This window comes from Benincasa hispida, chromosome 2 (genome assembly GCF_027475165.1).
Source record: "Benincasa hispida cultivar pf3 chromosome 2, pf3_genome.v1.1, whole genome shotgun sequence".
Classification (NCBI taxonomy): domain Eukaryota; kingdom Viridiplantae; phylum Streptophyta; class Magnoliopsida; order Cucurbitales; family Cucurbitaceae; genus Benincasa; species Benincasa hispida.
Genome location: NC_143479.1, coordinates 9,836,544 through 9,854,743, shown reverse-complemented (window position 1 = coordinate 9,854,743; position 18,200 = coordinate 9,836,544). Strand labels below are relative to the sequence as shown.

Below are 18,200 nucleotides of genomic sequence, written 5' to 3'. Positions count from 1 at the left end.
CCATACCCTTACACAAAGCAATGGCGACCGATCCTAATCCCCCCACCCTCCTCCTCCCTCACTGATGCTAAGCCTCTCCGATCAGTCACTTTGCCTCTTCTTTCCCTTGCTCTATCTATTTTCCGAGTTTCTTACCCCCGATTCAGACCTCATGGAAATAAAAAGTTGCAAAATAGGAGAACACCTTTTTTGTATGTGGAAAGTGCTTAATGGAGTATACATAGAAGATATGGAAAAAAGACAGATACTATTCTCTTCTCTATTGTTACAATGGCTAAATGAAGGACTAAAGCAGCTGCTGAATGGACCAACGTTTGAATTCTTCCTTCAAAAGGAAAGAGTGGATCAAAATGTCATCCATCTCTCCAAATTTCATGATAACAGGGGATGGTTCGTGGAATGCGCGGTCTAGCCATGGACAGGAGGTAGAAAAAACATACACATCCCTTATGGCGATGGTACAACTGGATGACAAGACTTCAACGATATGGTAAGTGAATTCTTAACCTCCTTGCCCTCTTTTGACCCTTCCCAGGTTGCACTCCCTGTTTCAGAGGTTAGTAATCAAAGATCTCAACATCAATGGATTGAAAGAAGATCCATGAAAAAAAAAAAAAACCAGTTATAAAAGAAAAAACAGAAGGCATACCCTGCAGCCTACCTCAAACTCGAAGCTGAAGCATCTCAAGCAAACTTTCTGGGTCCAGAAAAACCAAGAGGTATTCAAAGAAGACTTTAACCAGCTTTGGATCATCTCCAAACTCTTTGCTTTTAATGAGTGGAAGGAAATAGAAGAAAACCTGAAACAAGTCTTCCATACACCAGTTATCATCAATCCTCTATTTGAAGACAAAGCCTTAATCAAGCTAAGCCAAGGGAAGCTAGAAGAACTGATTGAAGCACTTGGAAAATGGCAGTCAATAGGGCCTTATCATCTTTTATTTGAAAGATGGAATAAAAAAAAGCATGGCAGACCTTCAGTAGTGAAAGGATTTGGGGGTTGAATCTCAATAAACAACCTACCTTTGGATTATTGGTGCATAGCCACATTTGAAGCTATAGGAGCATATTTCGGAGGACTTGAAAGTGTAGCAAGTGATACTCTTAATTTCATCAATTGTGCTGAAGCAAGAATTAAAGTAAGAAGGAATAGTTGTGGTTTCATACCAGCAACCATAGAAATAAAAGATGAAAAGCGTGGAAACATTTTTCTAAATTTTGGCGATATACAATGTGATGAGCTTGTCAAACATCGCAAAGGAGATCTTCTTCTCAACCAGTTATCCAATCCAATTGATATTTATCAAGTTCAGCAAGCCATGAAAGACGAAGGGGCAGAATTTGAAGAGCTTGGATCAGATTGGTCCTTTCTTCTTTCCTCAGATTCCAAGCCGAGGTATGCAAGAGATCCGTATGCAACCTTAATGAGATATCCTGATCAAAATGAAAAAAGTTTGAAGCACCATCCTCTTTCAGACTGCAAGAAATTACCAGAAGAATGTGAAGAGTCACGCCAAGATTCTCAGGCCATTTTGTTTAACTCAGAAACCTGCGAAGAAGAATGCCAAGAGTCACCTCTAAAAAAGAAAAAGAATATGAAACATCCCCCATCACAGAAAAAGTTGAATGGGTGAGCGGAAGTCGAAGAGTCTTCCTTGTTTTTTCAGCAAAAGAAACCTATAAATCAGCCAGTTGGTGAGCATTTAATTGAAGAATGTAAATGGCCACAATTATTGAGGAAAGAGAAAGAACCAATGGAGTTAATGCTCAACGTTTCCCCTCCTTTTACAACGGATAATTTAAAAAAAACTGGCTCTTCCTCAGTCATTTGATTGAGAATTACTACATAAGACTTCAACTCCCAGAAACAAACTCAAAAAGGTCAGTCCTTCCCCTGAATCATCCATCTTTCAAGAATTCAAATCCAAATATCTCTCTTTTGCAAGGATCTCCACTTCATGGAATCTCTCATGACTTCGAAGATGTATCAATAACAAGTATAAGCAGTGAAGAACTTGAAAATGACTTCCAGGAAATTGACCAAACTTCAGCAGAAGACTTAAGTGGGGATGTTTTAAAAACTCTTTTCCAAACAGAGGAAGAACAGGGAGTTGAAAAGAAGAGATTCCTGTTTTCACCACCATTTATCAAATCTTGCATACCTCAGGAGTTCAAATCATTGATTGAAGAGTGTGAACTTACTTTAGGTTAATCAATTGTCCGGAATTCACATACCTTAGAAGCAATAATGAAGATTATTTCATGGAACATCAGAGGGCTTGGTGATAGAAATAAAAGGTTGGCAATCAAAAGACTCTTGAAAAAAATAAACCCAGACATAGTACTTCTCCAAGAAACAAAAAGAGACAACTTCGATCTACCTTTTATAAAAAGTTTATGGAGCTCCAAAGAAATTGGCTGGGCTTTTGTGGCAGCGTTAGGTAGGGCAGGATGTATTTTAACAATGTGGGATGAAGGAAAAATTTTAGTTTTAGAGATTTTCAAAGCATCATACTCTTTGACCTTAAAATGTCAGACAATTTGTAGAAAAAGCTGCTGGATAACAAACGTATACGGTCCAAATTGCTATAGAGAAAGGGATGGCCTATGGTCTGAATTATCTTCCATATCAGATTCTTGTGATGTTTCATGGTGCCTTGGAGGAGACTTTAATTGCATCCGAAGAAGACAAGAAAGATTCCCAATAGGAAGATCATCGAGAGAAATAAGAAACTTCAATAATTTCATTAGAGAGTCAAATCTACTTGAAATTCGTATGTCCAATGGAAAATTCACTTGGTCAAGAGATGGAGTAGTGATATCAAGATTCCTCATCGACAGATTCTTTGTTTCTCATAATTGGGATGAATTCTTTGAAGACTCGAGAGTATCAAGACAAGCTCGTACTATATCAGATCACTTCCCTCTTCTTTTCGAAGCTGGTGCTTTTGAATGGGGTCCCTCCCCTTTTAGATTCTGTAACAGCTGGTTAAAAAATAAGGAATGTTGTCGGATAATTGAAAACTCTTTGTCGATACAAGGACAGCAAGATTGGGCTGGTTTTACCTTATATTCCAGACTAATAAGGGTAAAAGAGAGTGTTAAAAGGTGGCTGGCAGAGCATGAAAAAGACCAGAAAATCAGAGAAGAATCTCTACTGAAAGAAATTAAGGAGAAAGACCTCCAAGCCGACAGCCTTGAGAACTTTTCAGCAGAAGATGTGAGAGTATCTTTAAAGGCTGACCTATTATCTCTTTATCAAGCAGAGGAAAGAGACCTAATTAAGAAAAGTAAGCTGAATTGGTTACTTTTGGGGGATGAGAATACTTCCTTCTTTCATCGTTTCCTTGCAGCTAAAAGAAGGAAAAATCTTATTGCTGAATTATTCAACGAACAAGGGTTGCCAACCAAATCTTTCAGAGAAATAGAAACAATTATATTAGATTTCTTTTCCAATTTATATACAAAATGCACGGGTACTCGTTCAATCCCTTTGAATATGGCTTGGTCAAGAGTTTCAATTGAAGATAATTCTCGTTTGATTGCAAAATTCAGCACAACAGAGATTAAAACTACTATTCAAGCCTTAGGAAAAATAAGGCTCCAGGACCAGATGGTTTCACAGTGGAATTCATTCTTCATTTCTAGAACTTGTTGAAGGATGGATTTAAAGATGTCTTCGAGGAATTTTATCACAATGGTAAGCTCAACTCATGTATTAAGGAGAATTTTATTTTCTTAATTCAAAAGAAGGAGGAAGCAGTCTTGATTAAAGATTTTCGACCTATAAGCCTATCTACCATTGTTTATAAAATAATAGCTAAGGTGCTTGCGGAAAGGCTCAAAGTGATCATGCCTAGCCTAATAAATTTGACACAAAGCGCCTTCATAGAAGGAAGGCAAATTCTTGACCCAATTCTTATAGCAAATGAGGCTGTAGAGGATTATAGAGTTAAAAAGAAACAGGGATGGATACTAAAACTTGATTTGGAAAAAGCCTTCGATAGAGTCGATTGGGAGTTTCTTGAAAAAATCCTCCATGATAAAGGCTTCCATCCAAGATTGATCACATGATTATGGGCTGTATATCCAATCCTAAATTCTCCATATTCACCAATGGAAGACCTAGAGGAAGAATTATGGCAACAAGAGGAATTAGACAAGGAGATCCTCTTTCTCCTTTTCTTTTTCTTTTAGTCAGTGAAGTGAAGTCCTTTCAGCCTTGTCAACAGAATTCATGAAAAAGGATTGTTGGAAGGATTTGTGGTAGGAAAGGATAATATTCATATATCAATTCTCCAATTTGCATACGACACCCTCTTATTTTGTAGAAATGATGATGGAATGTTAGAGATTCTTCGACAAACTCTTGCATTATTTGAATGGTGCTCTGGTCAGAAAATAAATTGGGAAAAATCAGCAATATGTGGAATCAATATTGAAAATTCCAAGCAAGAAGCCATGGCATCAAGGCTAGGTTGTAAATTATTGCAGCTGCCTTTTTTATATCTTGGTCTTCCATTGGGCAGATATCCAAAAAAAGTATACTTTTGGCAGCCGGTGATTGACAAACTTCAGAGTATACTTGACAAATGGAGAAGGTATAACCTCTCAAGGGGCGGTAGGGCAACTTTATGCAATTCAGTTCTTTCAAATCTACCAACTTATTATATGTCTTCCTTTCTAATGCCAGAAAATGTTATTTCCTCTATAGAAAGAATTATGAGAAATTTCTTTTGGGAAGGACATAGAGGGAAGCTAAATCATTTGGTAAAATGGGAGGTTGTCTCAAAAAAAAAAAAAAAAAAAATAGAGGATGGTGGTCTGGCCCTAGGAGGCTTAAAAAGAAGAAATTTGGCACTTCTTGCCAAATGGGGGTGGCGATTTATCCAAGAGAACTCCTCTCTATGGACACAAATTATAAAGAGTATTCATGGCAAAAATTTTGGTGAATGGCACACTTCTGGAAAGACTTTTTGCAGTCTTCGCAGCCCTTGGATTAGCATCTCAAGAATTTGGTTGAAGGTAGAAGCATTGGCAGTCTTCAAACTGGGAAATGGAAGCAGAATTGCCTTCTGGCAAGATTCTTGGACTGGTAACACACCCTTTAAACTCAGTTTTCCATCTTTATTTAGAGTTGCCTCCAACCAAAATGGATCTGTTTTGGATCATTGGGATTCTCAAACCCTCTCATGGTCTCTACCCTTTAGAATACTATTAAAAGAAGAAGAAATACCAGATTTTCAGAACCTGCTCTCCTTGATTTCCAACATAAAGCCAACAATCAGACTTGACTCTCGATCTTGGTCTTTAGAAGCAAGTGGCTCATTCACTGTAAAATCTTTGTCTAACCATCTTGCTTTGGCCTCACCTATTGACACTCACCTTTTAAAAGCTCTATGGAAGACCAACCACCCTCGAAGAGTGAATATTACGGTTTGGATCATGCTTTTTGGAACCCTAAACAGTGCCTCAGTCCTACAACACAAGCTGCCCTCCCACTTTCTTTCTCCTAATCAGTGCATTTTATGTAAATCAGCAGAAGAAGATTTACAACACTTATTCTTTGACTGTCTCTTCGCCAGAAATTGTTGGCTAGTCCTTTTTAAAATCTTCAACATCAATTGGGCTTTTGATAATACTTTTAGAAATAATGTTCAGCAACTACTTACTGGTCCTATCCTCAAAAAAGCCCCAAATCTGATTTGGTGCAATGCAGTAAAAGCACTATTAGTTGAAATTTGGTTCAAAAGAAATCAAAAAATCTTTCAAGATAAAGAACTCACGTGGTTCTCCTGTCACGAGGCTGCTAAACTTAATGCTTCTCAATGGTGTTCTCTTTCTAAACATTTTGCAGCATACTCCCTTCAGGATATTTGTTTAAATTGGCAAGCCTTCATCCTCCCAGACTGATTATGTTTTAAAGAGAAGGGGCACTACTCTCCAACCTTGAAGACTTAAGTAGTTAGAATTATTTTCTTGTTTTCTCCTTTGTTATGTATTATGTTTCTCAAAAGAGGACAACTTTTCTCTGTATTCAATTCTCCTGTAATTTCTATTTTGTTCGTTTTGTTTGAGTTTGTATGGATGTGATGAGGACGCTATGGGGGTGTCAACCTAGTTGAGATGTCCAAGTGTGTCTCCTGATCCCTTGTCTTGTATCGCTCTTTTATAAGTACACATCTCTTATACTTTCTTTTTATGCATCAATAAAAAGTATGGTTTCCTTTTCAAAAAAAAAAAAAAAAAAAAAAAAAGAGATGGAAACGAACAAAATGAAATAAGTCTAATGTTCAAAGTACAAGAGTGTTATACAAAGAGCATAAAATAAAAAGACCCATGGATCAGGGGCACATCCGGGCATCTCAACTAGGTTGACACCCCGTAGCACCCTCATCATCTCTGAACAAAACTAAATCATTATATGCAGCACATACAATGGACTAAACAACAATACAAAAAGGACATCGTCGGGGCTCAACCCTACCAAACACCTCAAAAAACAGCCAAAATACCAATAAAATCCAAGTACTCAAGAACCCTAATTTGCTTACAAACAAGAAAATAATAGTAATACAATATCCAGAGCTATCTATCTTGTTGGAGAAGAGCTCCAATTCAGACATATATCTTGCACCGAATAGTCTTCAAAACCCTTAGATAGGGAACACCAAGATGATGCATTAAGCTTCGCTGTCTCAAGGCGATTTTTCTAGTGGGTTGCTTTTTTATGAAATACTTTTTGATTTCTCTCAAACCACAAATCCGTTAACAGGGCTTTGATAGCGTTATTACATAGCAGTTTAGGTGCTGGTTTTAAAGTAGGACCAATCAAAATCTGCTCCACATTATCTCTGAATGAGTTCCCAAAAACCCAGCTTGTGTTGAAAGCTGCCAATAAAGAATTCCAGCATGGAGTAACATAGGGACACTCAAAGAAGAGGTGCTGTAAAGACTCACTTACTGCCATACACAGGACAAACTGTGGGGGACAAACACTGATTTATAAGCTTCTTCTGCAAAATCTCCAAACAATTCAAAGCTCCAAATATCATTATCCAAACGGTAATGTTAACTTGACGTGGACTATTGGACTTCCAAATTGCTTTTTCCAAATCCTGTTCTAATGGAGAGGAAATTTGTAGATGTTTCACTAAGGATTTGACTGAGGATTTCCCATCGGATTCTAATGACCAAATTCTTTTATCAAAGCTGTCCATCACTTTTTTCTGTAATAACAAGCCATTAAGGTTTTGAAAATTATCCAATTCATCATCTTTTAAGAATCTTCTAAATAAAACTGCCCATGATTGAAGAATGGAGTCCCAATGATCCTCAACTGATCCTAGCGGCTTTAGTGCAATTCTGAAAAGTTTGGGAAAGCTTTTCTAAGAGCAACTTGTCTAACCAAGGATCCAATGAAAAACTAATTCTTTTACCATTTCTAATTCTTCTAATTATATTTATCTACAGTTTCATTATTTGGTTTTAAATTTTAATAAAGAAATAAGCAAAGCACTCTTTATAGTAGTTTTTTGACAAGTTAATTTGATATTTTATGGGCTGGTTTTTGTACTCCCGAGAAAGCTCTGTTTCTCTCGTTCTTTATTGGTATTATATGGCACTACAGGTTGTTTTCATGATGTGTGCAATCTCGGCCATTGATCCTAGTCAAAGGTGCTTCATCTAACTTGTTTCAAACATACAATTTATTGGGGTTTATATTTTTCAGTTAATAGTTTTTTGTTCCTTTTCAGGGAATTGGTCTCTGCCATGCTTGATAACCTGGCCAGAGAGCTCAATTATTCGGGAAGACAGAAGGTGAAATTTATAGCTGAGGCCTTTGTGCTTAAATTTTTTTATACATTTTTTCAGTCATCATTCCATATTCTTATTGGGTTCTGCTAACTTTTTGTATTAAGAATTGCGAACTTTGATTAAAAGGGTTTAGGGTACAGGATATCAACTATAACGTGCCATTTTGTTCATGGAAATAAGAGGGTGGGAGTGGGAATGGGGTTACTTATCACTTTATTTGTTTCAAGGTTTATTACTATGGAACCATCATGGGTTGGCTTAGTGGTAAAAAAGAGATATAGTTTTAATAAATGGCTAAGAGGTCAAGGGTTCAATCCATGGTGGCCACCTACCTAGGAATTAATTTCTTATGAGTTTTCTTGACACCCAAATGTTGTAAGGTCAAGCAAGTTGTCCTGTGAGATTAGTTGTGGTGTGCGTAAGCTGACCCGGACACTCACGAATATAAGAAAAAAGGTTTGTTACCATGGAGCCGGGAATAACCCATTATTGAGAATTTCCTGTGCCCATGAAAAGAGGGTATCTCATATCCTCACAAAATGTGATGTAGATAATTATGTGTTTTGGAGTGGTTTTTACTTTTTAGTACTTTTCTCTTTTTTATTTGTCAGGTTTCAAGTTGTTTATTAGTTGAGATTGTTTGTTGCTGGTTAGTTTTGGTACTTTAATTTTTAGGCTTTATTACTGGTTTTCCAGGTGCCAACAAGAGCTGGCACTTGTATGTGCTGAGTACCAAGAGGTCCGTGGTTCAATTCCCCCCACCCCTAATTTGTATTGGTTTTCTAGGTTATAGGTAACGTGCCTATATATTTTAGACCATTTTATTCTATTACTAGGGATCTCTTTTATTACTTTTTATATATTTATTCAAATTTTATGTTGTATATAATAGTTGTTTATGTTATCAATATTGATTTAAAATTTTGAAATATATTTACATCATATTAATAATTGATAAAACTATATTAAAGTTAATTAAACATTAATTTCTATTTAAAATGATATTTAAATATTAATATAATTAATTATTCTATTGTATTAAATATTATGTGGTTCACAAATAAATTTACTATATTGAAGAGAAAGTTACCTTTTTTGGTCCTCGGGTTTTTAATGATCGGTTCGTTTGGTTTCAAAGATCTCAAAATGTACACTTTTAGGAGTTTTCAGTAATAGGTTTGTTTTGTCCATGACTACATTTTTTTGCACTTCTTGTTAGAGTAATGAGATAATTTTTTTTTATTATTTTAATGCTGATGTGGAAAATTAAACAAGAATAAAAAAACTACTCTTTCTTCTCTCCCTTCCCATGCCTAACCCCTCTTCCTTCACCTGCATCCTGGTGCTGGCACTTCCCCACCAATGCTGATGCCTTCTCTCCTTTTCCATCTCCTTATCCTCATCTTCCCCGCTCACTTACCTAATGCCTTGGCCACCTTCTTGTACATCCAGCTCTAGAGTCAGCACCGGTGGAAAAAGAGGAAGCATGAGAAGGAGACGGGGAGGAAGAGTAGGAGGTGTAGAAGTGAGTGAGAGAAGAGAAATGGAGAGAGAAGGTTTTTGTTTTGATTATTGTTTTAACTAGTTTTGAATTTTATGATTCTCCATATCAACATTAAAAATAATAAAAAAATTACTATTTCTTTTTAGAAGATTTTTTTTATTGATGTACAAAATTTAAGGATGAAGAGAAGGCCCAAATCAAGAGTTACAAAAGAGATGTTCAATTCGGAAAAAGAGACGAAAGACTATATGAAAAGTGATGAAAGTAAAAGAAAAGAGCACACAACGTTTACGTGGAAAACCCTAGAATAGGGAGAAAAAACCATGATACAGAGAACTTTATATTATTTTTTGATGATACATACAAGAGAGGACACTGCTATAAATAGACGGGTAGGAAACCCTAATACAGACCAGGGAAAAATTACTAAAATGCCCTTAGGGCTAAAACCCTCTATTTTCGACACTCCCCCTCAAGTTGGGGCATAGATATCAATTAGACCCAACTTGCTAATACAAAAATCAAAGCTTAGCTTGAGTAATCCTTTTGTGAGGATATCTGTGACCTGTTGACCAGAAGGAATGTACGGAATACAAACATTGTCATTGTCCAATCTTTCATTAATGAAGTGTCTATCGATTTCCACGTGTTTTGTCCTGTCATGTTGAATTGGATTATTCGCTATGTTTATTGCTGCTTTATTGTCACAATAGAGCTTCATCAGAAGATCACTAACTTGATGGAGATCCGACAGAACTTTTTTCAACCAGATTTTTTCACATATTCTAAGACTCATAGTCTTGTATTCTGCTTTAGCACTACTTCTAGTAACCACTCATTGTTTCTTGCTTCTCCAAGTAACGAGATTTCCCCATACAAGGTACAGCACCCAGATGATAACTTTCTGTCTACAATAGAGCCTTCCCAGTCAGATTTGGTATAAGCTTCAATGCACCGTTTGTTGGTTTTTTTGAACATTAAACCCTTACTAGGAGTAGTTTTTAAATATCTCAGGATGCGTTCCACAGCCTTCATATGCTCTTCGTAAGGTGCTTGCATGAATTGACTAACTACACTGACAGCGTAGGATATATCCGGTCTAGTATGAGATAGGTAATTTAATTTCCCAACTAGACGTTGGTATCTCTCTTTGTTGACTGGAACTCTATTAACAGAATTGCCAAGCTTTGCATTGAATTCTACAGGAGTATCAACGGGCTTACATCCAGTCATTCCTGTTTCTTTTAGTAAATCAAGCGTATATTTCTGTTGAGAAACAAAAATCCCCTCTCTATGAAGCAAAAATACTTCATGTGCGGCAAAAAATCAGTATCAGACACGTATCGGATACCGATACTTCCAGATACTTCCCAAATACGTATCTGACACGCGATTTGACGTATCTATATTTTCAAATACTTTTTAGATACGTATCTGACACGCGATTTGATTTATTTATTTCTATGCGTACTTTTTTTTTAAAGAAAAAAGACAAGTAACTCATATAATATTTCACAATCTAAAATTAGGCAACCTATTTAAAAATCTCACTACTCGAGTCTAAAACTAAAAGAAAAAAAAAAATAATGGACCAAACCCTGGACTAGAATCATATAATCTCTATTTCACATTTGAGTCCTCACAAAGTTCACCAAAATATAAACCATTTGAATATCTTCAACAATTCAATGAAGAAGTTCTTCGTTTATCTTCATACTTTTCCCTCTAATCTTTTTCTTCTTCTTCTTTGTAATATGAGTCACTTTTCTATTGTATTTTATTAACTATTGTACTTCAGCATCTTAGATGTTGCTTTTTTTTTTTTTTAATTGTATTTCAGTGTTTGTATTCTATTCTGTGCTATTGTTATTAACTTGTATGCTAAATTTATCTATATCCTATATTTTCTTAAAGAAAAAAAATGTATTTTCAACGTATTAGTATCCTCATTTTTTACGAGTATATCATTGAATTGACGCTTTCTTCCTGAGGTCTTCTTAGAAAATGGCTTCTTTCCCGATCGCCACCCACTGCCAATATACATAACAAAAACAATAAACGCATTGGGGTGGAGTCAGTTCTGCGTTGGGCACACTCGTATTTGGCCCAACCTCGTCCGCATGTTCTACAACAGTGAATTTGATATAGAGAAGAACATAGCCTTTGTTGATGGGGTATTAGTGCGTTTCTCAGCTGACAAGATCAACGAAGTGTTCAACATTGATAGTAATCCGGGCGCGGAAGGAAATCGCATCTTGGAGCAGCCAACGGCAAGCCAACTAGAAGATGCGTTAAGAGCCGTAGCCAAACCTGGAAGCAAGTGGCAAACATCTAGAAACGGAGCAAAGATGTTAGCTTCCAGGAATTTAACCCCAGACGCAAACCTATGGTACTATCTGATCAAACGGAGCATCATGCCTACAACGCATGATGAAACACTGTCAAAGGAACGTGTCCTGGCTACCTATTGCGTCATGCAGTGCATCCCTTTAGACGTTGGAAGAATTATAAGGGATCAGATCAAGTCCATCAAGACTAAACCGCGAGGGCAACTCTACTTCCCATGGCTGATCTGTGCACTATGTGAACGTGGGGGCATCCTTCTGGGGGATGATCATGAAGATATTGTGGCTTGATAGATATAAAGTTAGTAAGGCGTCTACTTCGCGGTTCGCCGCATCAACCTACCTTACCTACCAAGGAAATGGCAATCAGGCCTCGATCATCCAAACGCGCCCCCAAAAGAAGACGCGTCCAGATTGTTGAACACAGCGATGAAGCTTCAGTGCACGAAGAACATGAAGCTGAGCTTGAACTTCCAGATGAAGAAGTGCAACCAACCCTCAACCTTACTCTCCATGACTCACCAATGGCCCCACCAGAAGGGAGTCTTGATCAAACGCATCAAGAGCCTACTCAGATAGATCAAGACATCCCTTATTCCCTTCCTTCGCCCCCACCAAATCCAATTCCCAACTTTGTGCCTCCTCCAATAATCTTTGAACCAACTGGGCTAGGATCAAGCAACGTAGCAAATTTTGAAGACCCAGTTGGAAGAAATGAAAAACCAACACCACCTCAACACAGCGCTGACTTAGAAGAGTTGAAAACTTTTATCAGTGATCAGCTCAGACCACTGGCCGCATCTATCGAAGGTCTTCAGCAACAGAACCGGGTTCTAAGAGATTATCTAAGGCAGCAAACAAGACGGATGCAAGACCAATTCGGTTACACAACGCAGTACATCAACCAGGTCTTAGTTGGAATGTTTGCTCTGTCTCCATTGCCTGCCCATCTCAGAAACCCTTTGCGCTTTATGGATGAAGACCCTGGAGAAGAACGCAGAGATGACGCGCCAGCACAATAAGTTTTGGGGTGTTGGGTTATTTTTGTATTTTGATTAAATTGATGTTCTTTTGTATTTGCTTGACTTGTTTGTTTGCTTCATGTGAATCTATGAAAATGAATGAGAAATTCCTATCATTTTGTTCCTTGCGTTTGACCTTAGCATACTTGATTTTTGTTCTTTAGATATTTTCTAAGTCTTGTGCTTTGCCTAACCTCAATGATATCAACTATGAAATCTATAAGTATGGAGTAGGCGTTAGGAAAATCAACAAGACTTGAACTTCTCTAAAAAGTCTATGTTTTCTTTCTAACGCATACAAGCTTTAAGTCTTAAACTCCTTTTGGATTCTCGAAGCCTTTTTGAAATTTTGTTTCTCTTTTAACAATGAGGATTTAGCTCGTCTCCAAATTTGGGATGAGTATAGCTCATCTCCAAATTGGGGATGACAGAAATTCGAGTTAAGATGCATCAAATGAGTACATCATAAAGAAAAGGGAACAAAATAAGAAAAATGTTAAATGTAACTCCTCTGTCATTACTTCAAAAGAAAAACCTCAAAATGACATGAGTTAAGTTGGAACAGGCATTTAGCTGTAGTTGGATGCTCGCATGACACCCGTGGGGACAAGTCAGAACGAAGTTAAGTCTCCTAGACCAACGTGTCCCATAGAACTCCTCTATCTTGTCAGAAGAAATTATATCTTGAAACGCATGAATATTAGATAAGAGTTTAGTTGTGAAGGGTTCTCACCCGTAGTTGGATGCTCGCATGACACCCGTGGGGGCAAGCCAAAACGAAAGTGGGATACTTGGAACAACGCATGGGTAAGTGAATTCATAATTTTTTCCTTTTTATCTGGCATTTATTTTAAAAAGAGCATCTAACGCATTGCTGGTTTAGAAAAAACGGGAATGTTTTGAGAAATGAAAGGAGTTGATAAAAGGCCTCCTGCACCTGAAACTAAACATTAGCCCTTTTAGAAAAGAGTAAATCTGAGTTACATTTTCCAAACTCTTATCTCAAGCTTATGACTGAATATGATGAGAGGCGAACTCTGCACACTTAAGACAAAGGAGATAACAAAGAATTATTTTGGAATGTTTAAGGACAAGTATTGTTCAAATTCGGGGGTGGTGATAACTTGTAGAAATACAAGTTATTTTTGCTCTTAAGTGGGAACAACTAAGGTTTTTAATGATAAATTCTCCTCATTTTTAGAAGAAACACATGGATTTATTCAAACATTAGCAAACTCATGCAAAAGAAGTTTTATTACTAAATATCGTGGCACTAACACATTAGACAAGTGCTGCAGGGAAAGCTCTAACGCATGGGCCATGCGTCGGAGGGAGTTCAACGTAGAGAAGATATATTGATCCAGGCTAATTGTGTCATATCACTAGTTGCAAGTATGGGCACCTGCAGCAGGCGGCGTCTGAAAAGCTTTCGAGAGTCAGGCGGCTGACCAGGGCATGGACTTTAATGCCCATTCACCAAGTGGACGTGACCATTGCCTATAAATAGATGAAGTCCCTCCAGAATTAAGAAGTTCGGAAATTATCAAGATCCTTACTCTCTGTATAGTGTAGTCATAGTTTTAGTTCTTTAGAAGCTATGCTGTGGTGCCAAGACGATCAGAAGGGTTGAGAACCACCACCTCCGCCGGTCAGGGAGCGGAGGAAGCCAATCTTGAGAAAGACACTTCGTCCAATTCCTATACAAGTGATTGACACAACGAGATTGAGCCAAAGAAATACAAGAGATTGTACTCTTTTGGCTTGACTCAGTTTCCTTCATCTCATTTATCGCTTTCATTTCATTTGATTAAATATTGATTTTGTAAAGACACTCTGTTTCTTTATAAAATTCATATATTTGATCCATCACACTTTGCCCTTGTTTGTCTCTTGTTTATGTTGAATGTATTAATACTATATGCAAAACTTCATTTCAATGCTTAAGCCAACTTGACAACTTGGTAAGAACATCCTTAGCTTAGATTATTCGCAAGAGTAAATAAGCTAGCATCAAGTAGAACGCCTAGTACATCTAGAGATAGACTTACTGGTGTTTGTTGCATTCTGTGTTAGACGCATGCATCCTAGAGATAGGTTTTGTATGTTATTCGCATTGAGAAGTGTTGAATAAAGTCTAACACATAAACAAAAGATAAGCAAATCATCCCATCTCATCCACATCACATTCTGGTTTGTGTACATTCATCTTAGACCGACACATCCACTTACATTAAACTCCATTTTCGCATGACTCATCACTCACCATTTAACTCTTTTGTATCTTCTTGCACAGGCACAACACTTTAGTGTAAATAACACATTTATCTCATTTATTTACGGAAACCCCTACAATAGATACAACGCAAGGTCTGCGTTTGTTTAACTGAATCCCTGAGTTCGACCCTGGACTTGCTAGGAACCTAAATTAGATTTATACTTGGGTCTAATTTAGGAAAACTTGAACGTCATTATAAAGAGTGTTGTGCGTTTTGTTGCATATATCTAACGCCCCAACGGGTTACAATTACTTAAACGCATCAAAGCATAAACGCATCACTTATACTTAGAACTTATTCTTTCAATTTATTTTATACAATACACTCCTAGAGCGAATCACGATAGCAACGAACAGGTCTGCTCAAAACCGATCAGTTGGATTGATGCCATCTAGATGCTTCTTGGCCCGATCGTGAAGGCAATTGGCCAGGTCTGTTTGACGGCACCCGGTTGGAACGACGCTATCTGGAAGTTGCTCATCTCGATCGGGTGTACTGCTGGCTGGGCTCCATTCAGCTGGTCAGCTCTGGTAGGGTTGGCTGGCTTGAGGAGGTGAGGAAGGGCTATCTGGAAATACCGTTCTACGGCGGCCTGCACATCAGTAGCTATGTCGACGGCCGTGGCGCCACTATCGCTGGCTGGTTGTGACTCCCTTGGTTGATTTTCATGGATGATTGCTAGGGTTTCATCTCCATGCTCTGATACCATGATGAAAGTAAAAGAAGAAAAGAGCACACAACGTTTACGTGGAAAATCCTAAAACAGGGAGAAAAAATCACGATACAAAGAACTCTTTATTATTTTCTGATAATACATACAAGAGAGGACACTGATATAAATAGATTGGTAAGAAACCCTAATACAAACTAGAGTAAAGCTAAATTACTAAAATGCCTTTAGGGCTAAAACCCTCTATTTTCAACAAAAAGAAAAGAGGATTCAATTTACACCAATTAAAGCAAGATATGCAACATTGTCAGACAAAGCTGGATAATCTTTTTTCTTTGTATTAAATTTCCTTTATTCCTTCCAACCCAAAATCGACCAGAAAAAGGCGCGAACAAAATTCTTTCAAAGAAGCTCAGGTGGCCCAAGAGAAGGAGACCAAGCAAAGTGAACATATCATGAGGGAGGGCCAATAACCAACCGAAGTCACCTCGTAAGTTAGTTCAAAGTTGAGCAAGTGGCACTGTATAAAAAATGTGTGGTTGGATCTCCAAGCTGTTTATACAAAGCGAACACTGGAGAAAGGGCCATTTAGGGAAGGTGCCTTTCAAGTCTATCGTGTATGTTTATGCCTTCATGAGAGAGCTCCCGAATGAAGAATTTGATCTTGTTTGAGTATTTATCATTCCGAATCCCATTTGTGTAGAGGTAGGGGTTAGTATTTGCCTATAGTTGCCTAGAGTAGGGGTTAGTAGCAATTGATTATTTGTGGCTCTTGAAAAGAGAGAAAATCTTACTTTGTTACAAATGAAAAAGGTAATGTAGGGGGACTTTTTAAAACTGTTTTTCAAAACTAGGTTCAAAGAGGTACATATTTTGAAACTTCAGGAACCAAATAAACCTATTATTGAAAAACTTAGGGACCAAAAAAGTAAACTTTTCTATATTAATTATTCATTAGAACTAATTTTAAAAATTTATTTTGCTGATTTCTTTTTGTTGGTTAACTAATAATGAAACGGTTCTTTTCTCTCTCTATTTTTAATTCAACAATTGCATGGTGGTGGATCGAGGCATCGATCTTTTCAATGTTAAATGGTGGTTTATCTACTAAGCCATGTTTGTATTAGAAACTGATAATAAAACATATTAAAATTATTCGAATAAATAATTTAATAGAAATCTTCTTTTTTTAAAAATAACCATAGTTAATTGTATCATATAACATTTTAGTGAAAGGTTTAAAATCAATTAATTAAATCAATAATCTTTAGTTATCTCTGATTACTTCATTTAATTAATATTTTACTTTTGTATAATTTTTAGAATTAGTTTTATAAAACAAACACTAATATTATCTTTTCATAAAAATATAATAACACTCCCTTGTAAGCAGTTTTCTTGGAACCAACTAGATATCATATTCTCATACCTTTTATTGTATTCTCAGGCATCTGATAGCTATAGTCAGGCATCTGATAGCTATGATCAACTATCCAAACAGTCCTCAATGGACAACATACATACAGTTACCTTAGTTTCAACAATTGTGAAATTCTGAATTCTTTATATTGCGTATCATGAGATTCTAAAATGTTTTTGCAGTACTTGGAGGAACTCATTGGATCAATTCTCTTTTGTTGGGTTACTTGTGGTGTAAGTTTAGCTGCACTTATTGAGGTATGGATCTGATCCCATTATATCTCTGATCTTATGTGCTTTGAACAATTGGATTGCTCCTATTCACCCCAATATTAATGCAGGGTAAAACTGATTTCCTCTTTTTCCCTTCTCTCTCTCTCTTCTTTTTTTTTTTTTTTTTTTTTTTTTTTAATTTTTTTAAAAAAAACTATTACTGCTACTACTAAAGAAAAAATTTGTCTCCAGGGTAAAATCTGGAAATTTCTGACCGATTACTATTTACTATTTAGATGTTGATTAGTCTTATGCCGTGAAAACTTAATTCCTGCAATACATTTTTGCCATGCTCTTTCTTTATTTTTGCATTTTTAGTACCTGCATCTACCATGGCCTTCATTATTTGGGTACCATGGAGCAGGGACTATGTATTGCAAGTAAGGACTTTAATTTGAAATATAAACATTTGTATCTCTTGAAGTGTCACTTCATTATATCAATGAAAGAGGTTCCGTTTTAAAGAAAAACATTTGTATCTCTTGAACATTTATTCATTTTCATTATATCAACGAGAAATTATATTAAAATATAGAAGTTGAAATATGAGCATTCTTCCTTCCGTGGTTGTCTTTCTAATGCATTTAAATTTCTGAAGGCATCTGTTCTTTAATTTTCTTCTTATATTGTCGATAATTGTTCTTTTTTTCTTTTCCTTTTTACCATGCATGCAGATAAGGCAGCTTTTTGTCTTGGATGCTGAACCTAGTTACTTTATTCAGTACTGCTGCCACTGGCTTCTTCCTGCTATTATTTTACGTGGTGATGGTTCCAACCTTGGCTGGATTGCTAGTGTAAGTTTAAGAGTGGAACGTTTTTGTCCCAGTTCGTGTATCTAGAAAACATAATAGCTTCAATAAAAGCATCTGCTGT

At 36.8% G+C, this 18,200-nt stretch overlaps 1 protein-coding gene across 7 annotated transcripts in view; it reads left to right on the top strand.

Annotated features, from left to right (window-relative positions):
* Window positions 1–18,200, top strand: part of ATM (Serine/Threonine-kinase ATM-like protein) — a 150,700-nt gene that overhangs the window by 54,525 nt on the left and 77,975 nt on the right. For all 7 annotated transcript variants that reach the window (XR_005480102.2, XR_005480103.2, XM_039022968.2 and 4 more), the window contains 4 exons: window positions 7,631–7,677; window positions 7,758–7,821; window positions 17,238–17,312; window positions 18,002–18,121. Coding sequence is in view for 5 of the 7 variants with exons in the window: in XM_039022968.2 (XP_038878896.1) it covers window positions 7,631–7,677; window positions 7,758–7,821; window positions 17,238–17,312; window positions 18,002–18,121 (306 nt within the window). In the remaining 2 variants the exon portion in view is untranslated. The remainder of the gene's footprint in view (window positions 1–7,630; window positions 7,678–7,757; window positions 7,822–17,237; window positions 17,313–18,001; window positions 18,122–18,200) is intronic.